This window comes from Neltuma alba, unplaced genomic scaffold (assembly GCF_004799145.2).
Source record: "Neltuma alba isolate B1F8T4 unplaced genomic scaffold, ASM479914v2 tig00003406_pilon, whole genome shotgun sequence".
Lineage (NCBI taxonomy): Eukaryota > Viridiplantae > Streptophyta > Magnoliopsida > Fabales > Fabaceae > Neltuma > Neltuma alba.
The window spans coordinates 21508-29189 of NW_021633271.1; the positions used below are offsets into that span (position 1 = coordinate 21508).

Below are 7682 nucleotides of genomic sequence, written 5' to 3' on the forward strand. Positions count from 1 at the left end.
TGAAGAGGCCAAAAAGTAAAGCTTTACTGAATAAACAACAAACACAACAACAATACAGAAATAATTGGGGAGATGTGACAAAGCATGACTAATTGGATCCTATTTACAACATCACATGAAATATTGCCCATATTTCAACTATCTTGAATGTATTGAACATTAATGAGAAAGCTTGTAAGATATGATTATAACTACGGCGAGAATAAGAGCTCCTATTAGAGAGCCAACTATCCATTTGTTCCTAGAAATCCTCCGTGACATAGAAGATAAAACCTTTTTACTCTTGTCAATGGCATCATCTATCCCAAAAAGCTGCAAGACAGAAATTTGACCATCAGTCTACAATTAATGTCGCTTCTGCTTGCCACTCGCTATGCACAAGGTTTACAGGCCTTATCCCTGAGGAGGTGTAATTAACTCATATACCAGTCAGCTCCCCTTGATATTTGAAATAACATGGAATGGAATACTATAAGATGATAGGCTATCTGAGATGCTTGTGTTTAATAAGGCAATTGGGGGCAGCTAACATTCCAAGGGAAGCAATACATTAATCATTGTTGTATACAGTTAAATTGCAAAATTAATCATGTATGAAGATTTTATTCCACCTATTCTGGAATGTGATGCCAAGGTGGCATTAAATTAGGCATCCAAGATATAATAATATGAGAATTGACTGGACTGATACCAGTGTACCAAAAACTCTCCACATCGTATAAATAAAAAGGCACATTGGTTTATTGCAAGTTTAAAGAGCTCCCAAGTCCCAATGGCCCGAGCATGATCCAGTCCTAGTAATAAACGAAAGTTGAACTGGAAAATATAGTGTTTGCACGAAGGCAACAACATAGGCTGATCAAACATACCTTTTGATGGGAGCTTAGAAGAGTCTCACGCTGATGATGTAAATCTTCGAGTATTGAAACACCAAGTTGTTCAGTCTCCAGCATGACTCTTCGACTCTCCCTAATTCGGTCACTTGATTCATTTATTCTTTCTATTGACATAGTTAACCTTTCCCTTTGATCAGCGGAGGCCTGCATTATTTTCCATACATGAGAAAAAAAAGTACTCTTATCATCAATTAATGACTGAGTGGCAATTCTACTGCCCAAGCTGCCTTAGAAACACAAATTATTTTTAAGCAAACCATTAATTTCAAATTTCATTAAAGCAGTCGAAGAAGTGAGGTCAAACAAGTCACAAACATGCAAATGCAAATAACTCCAAACCCATCCCAAGAGACAATCTCACTCTATCAAAATAATAAGGCAGCAAGGGGGTCAGACATGTATACCACATTTAGCCTCAGGATAGAAAAATAGACAACATATAAAATGATAATAACATTAAAAATGATGACAAGCAGAAAAATTACTAGAAAATTTTTCACGTCTCACTATGCACAAAGAGGGCCATCGATAATAGTACTAAGGAACATTACTTTTCATTAGCAAGATCAGGATATTTTCATCCATGGTCTCATTCAAGGTAAATGGATGAAATTTTACCTTGAATGAGACCATGGATGAAAATATCCTGATCTTGACACAAGAAAAATAAATTAATCTGATATTAACACAAAATATCATAATGAAGAATGACCATAAGCAGATGCTGAACTCTGTGGTTCCAAATTCAAGGTTCTAACATAGAAAGACCCCATCTATCGTCTTTTATTCTCAAAGGGAAGTTTGTACATTGTAAATCTAGAAAACTATCAAATAGTATAATCGAAAGTTTTAGAAATACCATATGAGCATCCGCCATTCCAGCCTCTAGCAAATCTTCACGAGCAGTCTGATCAGCATCAGGTGATGTTAACCTTTTAAATTCCTTCTTCAATTTGTTCAGATCAGACTTGTATTCTCTCAGCTTAGCAAGCAGCGTTGCTTTCACACTTGCCTGCAAACTTCTTGCCTCAAGATCCATCTTTCGAATCTGAAGCGAGAAAGAGAGAGATCGGTCAGACACAAGGGGAAGATCATGAAGTGAAAGAATTTGAAGCACAGATTTTAAGAGTTATCTGCAGCTTGGTACCAGAACTTCAGCATCATCTAATCCAGCTTTGATCTCAGCAATTTTTTGCTGCTTCTGGTCTGAAATTGGCGAATAAAAAACAATAATGCATTTAATGTCACATTACATTATTATACATCTTAGTACACCTAGAAAATTTATCTAGTACTCATCTTCGAGGATAACCTAACATCCAACATTAACAAAGGACAATCATTTAAGGGAGGCACCGAATCACGTCACACTGCCAGGCAGTAGCCGCCAAATATTTGTCAATTCCATTAATTTAGCAAGTCTCAGCCAGTAAAAACCAATCACTGATTGGACACCGAATATGCAGGCAAATTGCATAATAAGTAATCTGATGTAACAATAAATGAGTTTCTTTTCCTGACTCTTTAGATTCTAAGGGCATCTATCACCACCAAAAAAAAGAAAAACTCAGACAGCAGCGCCCTGAGCAACATTCTAAGGAACGTCTAAAATTAAAATTTAGAAAAGGTCAACTGCCAACCAATTTAGCAGTTGCACTTCCTGCAGACAAATGCACGCATGCTATCACTAACCAGAAACACCGAGCTATAGATCTTGGAGTAGATCTTTCTATAGCTAAATTCCTTCCAAAGCAATCAGATGAATGTTCGGATCTTTTCTACCTGGGTCAGAAAGAAGAGACGCCGAGCCACATTTACGAGACAGATTAGCAGAGAGATCACAGTATTGACGCTCGTACCCCTCGAAGACCTCGCTCATATTGCAGGCACCGTTCTTCAGAGAATGAACAGACGGGAAAGCAAACAAAAAAGATCGAGGAAGAAATCAGATAGCCGATAATATATGGTTCATGAATCGACCATGCAAGCCATGGATGTATGATTACTACCTTGATCTAGCGGGAATTAGTGATCTGAAACTAAAAGAGCCGCACAAGACTCCTTGAGTTTTCTGGTGCCCGCACAAGCCGATAAACGAAGGGGCCGATCAGGAACTTCACTGAACGAACTGTAATTTCATCAAACGCAGGGAAATATTGCGTGCGGTTCGGGCTGCTAGATTCTCTGGAGTGGAGTTATACGTATCCAAGGCCAAGAGCCAATGTTTCTGCACCTCAAAAATTTCAACTTTTTCCTAGAGTTTTTTCTGCCAACAATGTTTTTTCCTAGAGTCTTTCATTTCTTGGTTTTAAAAATACTGTTTTATTTAGTATAAAAAATAATTTTTTATTTTAGAAAAAAAAATATTAAAAACTTGTTTGATGGTTAATTTTTTAAGTGCTTTGGAAAAAAAAATAGAGATATGTAAGCTTTTTTTTTTTTTTTCATTTTTCTAATTCTCTCTTTCACTTACGGTCATGCTTTTCATTCTATCTTTTATGCTTACTTTTTTGGTGGCTTGTCTTTTTTCATGCTGTCTCTTAGTCTTTCAAGTCGTATTTGGGAACCTCCTGATGTAAACACTATCAAAATCAATATCGACGGCTTTTTCATAAACCAAGCAGAATTTGCAGGCATTGGAGCAATATGCAGGGAGAATAATGGAACCTTCTTGGGTGGTATATGCAAGGAAGTTAAAGCTTATACTCCTTTTGAATCTGCATGCCTATGCTTTCTCTAGCTATAATATCTGCATTGAAATGGATTGTGAAGAACTTTTTAAAGTTCTTTATGATAAGGATTTAGACAAAGTTGAATGGCAAAGTTCTTATCTTCTTGGTGATATTCTTTGGCTAACTGAGTTAAAGTCAAGTGTATAGTTCTCATTGGTTGCTAGATAATAAAATCGTGCTACAGACTTTCTTGCAGCTGCTAATACTGAAGGAATAGCAGAAGATCTAATACTGAAGGAATGGCTAATAGAGTGGGAGTTGGCTGATCTAGCTTTAAGGCTCTTTTTCTTTTTCTTTTTTCTTTTTCTCCTTTTTGCTGTTTGTTAAAGCGTTGTCTTTAGTTTGTGTTTTGGATTGTTGTAGCTTCTGTATATTTCTTTGGTTTCTGTTTCTGGTTGTTTTGTAGGCTTCTTTCTGATTATTAATAAAATGATTCTTTTTTTCTGTGAAAATAGTAAAATGATTCTTTTGTTGCAAAAATTGTTCCAGATAATGTCATGTTTTTTGTTTTCAAATAATGTGATTTTTTAGAGCAATCATCTAAACAAATTTTTTCTTTCCAAAACATGTTTGAAAATTTTTTTTATAAAACTATTCTAAAAATATAAAAACAAAAAAAAAGAATCAAACAAGGCCAAAATCTTTGTGTTTTTGGGGAAAAAAAGGAAGGAAAAAAAAAAAGAATTCTTCTTGTATTTCTGTTATATAGATAAGGGAGCTAGCAATTAAATTCTTGGTGAGTCTAAATCCGTTTTTTTTTTAATTTCAAAATAATATTAGCTCAAAGTATACAATGCAATATTAGAGTTAGAGAATGGAAGAAGAAAAAAAAAGAAAAGAAAAGAGAAACACAAGATTAAAAAAAAAAAAAAAGGACACAGATGAAATTGCTTAATTGTAATAAAAAGATCTATACTATTTATTACTCTCCACATTTCTTCAAATATGACCCCCGTTTTTGTAAAATACTGTATTTCAATATATAACGCATTTAACAAGGTTTTGAGAACAAATTAGCTTTTTATTTAAAATGCTCTTAGAATTATTTACTTCTTACCTAACAAACAATTAATGATTGGTAGTGCTAAAGAATGATAACATTGAACTAAATTGAAAATTTAATTATCTAGCTATTTTTCCCTCACATTAGTTAACAAAGTCTTGTATGTAAAATAAAAGTAATATAAGAATAAAATGAAAAAATCACAATTAAATTTAGGGGTTAAGGTGCAATTTTAACAATAAAGTTTACCCTAAAGAGCACTGGGCACCATAAAGTTTATTTGGATGCAAAAATATACATGAAGTTGTCAAAAGGGAGCATCTGGCACCATGCCGTTAACGTTCGTCAGTTTACCGTTAGAGGGGTCCAGAAAGTTAGTTTTAAGGTGCATTTTTAACAACAAAGTTTGCATCAATGGGCATTAGGCACCATGAAATTTACTTAGGTGTAAAAATATACATGAACTTTGTAAAAGGAAAAAAATAAAAAAAATTCTTCAACCTCCATAAACATCCATTAATTTTATTCTTTTCGGTCTCACCAAATGCTATATTTTCTCTTTATAAATTTCCACTTCCAAGCCGATTCATCTTTCTCTCATCATAGTCAACACGCACACTCTCTCTGTCATGTTGTTTTCTGAGCCTCCAAGCTTTTTATATGTATTTAAGCAAAACACATCTTTCTCTTCTAGGATATGAGGTTCATTACTCGCACCCGAGTACTACCTCTAGTCCTTAATATAGGATCTAATGGACTAATTGGAGGAGATTAAAATAAATAAATAAATTACTTTAAATATTATATTATTTATTTATTTGACTCAATAGCATATATTACATGATCTCTCTAAAATATTTATATGCATCATTAAATTATATATTAGTTTACAAGCCAAGAAAATTAATTTGGAGAAAAAACAAGAAATATAATATTTTAAAGTAATTTATTTATTTATTTTTAATCTCCTAGTCCATTGCATCCTATATTAAGGACTGGAGGTAGTACTTGGATGCAAGCAATAAACCTCATATCCTAGAAGGGAAAGATGTGTTTTGCTTAAATACATATAAAATGCTTAGAGGCTCAGAAAATAATATGACAGAGAGAGTGTGCATGTTGACTATGATGAGAGAAAGATGGATCGGCTTGGAAGTGAAAATTTATAGAGTGAAAATATAGCATTTGGTGAGACTGAAAAGAATAAAATTAATGGATGTTTATGGAGGTTGAAGAATTTTGTTATTTTTTTCCTTTTACAAAATTCATGTATATTTTTACCCCCAAGTAAATTTCATGGTGCCTAATGCCCCTTGATGCAAACTTTATTGTTAAAAATGCACCTTAAAACTAACTTTCTGGGCCCCTCTAACAGTAAACTGACGGACATTAACGGCATGGTACCAGATGCTCCGTTTTGACAACTTCATGTATATTTTTGCACCCAAATAAACTTTATGGTGCCTAGTGCTCCTTAGCGTAAACTTTGTTGTTAAAATTGCATCTTAACCCTAAATTCAGTTGAAAGACTAAAATTCATATTCAGACTTACACTTTTGATAAATTTCTAATCAAGCTAAAAAAACTAATTATGAATTTTTGAATCCGATGACTTTACCTTGAAGACTAATCCCCGAAATGGCAATGGTCTTCTCATAGAGAATTCTCCTTGAAGTCGGCTCATGAGCACATAACAATTCACTGAAGCAGAGACTTGTCTGACCTTTGAAGAAGAATTTGGATTTTTTTTTTGTTGCTGGAAAAAACAATTTGGAAGTTACATAACTGCCTCAAAGATGTAAAACCTTATTATGGCTCTAGAGCCTTTGCTCACTATGACCAACGTGGCTTGGTAAAATCATAGAATTTTGAAGAGATTCTCTTTACATTTAGTTAGTCCCTTGGTTTTCATTTCTTCATATAAAAAAGTTCTCTAGCTTCTGGGATATGCAAAAACCTAGTGTTTCAGTCTAATTCAAAGCAATTCGAGATGGTCAAGTTGATCGATCCAAATAAATAATGTGATAAAATCAGATCAAATTGGATCAAACTAGTTGGTCGGACTAGATTATATATGTTTTAAACCAAGTGGTCAGACCACATGAACTAGTTAGTCTGGTTTGAGTGATTTTTTTTTAAAAAAATTAATTTGAAAATTTTATTATTATTGTTTAATATTGTTGGATATTCTTATGGATTTATAATTAAGTTTTGATGTTTTTGGAAGATTTTTATATGATTATAGGTATTTTTTTAATTATTCTACTCCTCCGGTCCTAAATATAAAACCCTTATACTAGTGTGTATAAAGGTCTTACATTTAGGACCAGAGGAATAATTGTGTTTATTATTGAAATCTTGGTTTCAATAAAGAAAAATTAAAAAAAAAAAAAAGGTCCTAGACTAGTTGGACTAGTCGAGTCCATTTGATGGACTAAGTCCAATCCCGTCCGACCTCCAGTTCCTATTGGACTAGACTAAACCATAGGTTGTCAAACTCTAGTTATCAAAAAAGCTGACCATATTTTAAGTTGGGTTTTTACATGATTTGTTTTGTCCCTTGTACAACCCTAATTTTTGAGCCTTATAGTCTAGTTAATATAGGTGCATCACTCAAATTAGAATTAGATTATGGTTATAGTGATAAGATTAATTAATATTTGCTTAAATTTAGATTCATTAACTTGTTAATGATTTCTTTAACCAAAAGAGTCATAATAACATTAACAATCCTCGTTAAGAACCATTGAAAGAGATTTAAAAAGTTGTGCACATTCAAATTCATCAATCTCATGCACTACAAGATTGAACAGACACTTAATAAATTAATAAAAGATTAATTCAATCTAGTGTCAAACAACCAAATCAAGCATTAATCAATACAAACCAAGTGTGCAACTATCAATTTCAACATTCAAATACTAAAATCCATTACAAATATAATGAAACAACTCTAGCATCACAATTCAATCTTCTAACCAGGATAGGTCAAATATATAAAATTGGAAGTGGAGATAAAATGTAAATAAAACGCCATAATTGGTTGCTCCA

At 33.2% G+C, this 7682-nt stretch overlaps 1 protein-coding gene across 1 annotated transcript; it reads right to left on the reverse strand.

The window, feature by feature from the left end:
* Positions 1-3055, reverse strand: LOC114741472 (vesicle transport v-SNARE 12). The gene is made up of 6 exons (XM_028929752.1): positions 2906-3055; positions 2679-2790; positions 2044-2102; positions 1756-1944; positions 870-1040; positions 1-312 (listed from the first exon to the last, which is right to left on the reverse strand). Exons 2-6 carry the CDS (start codon positions 2773-2775, stop codon positions 160-162), a joined length of 669 nt encoding a protein of 222 aa, XP_028785585.1. The 5' UTR covers positions 2776-2790; positions 2906-3055; the 3' UTR covers positions 1-159.
* Positions 3056-7682: the final 4627 nt, after the last annotated feature.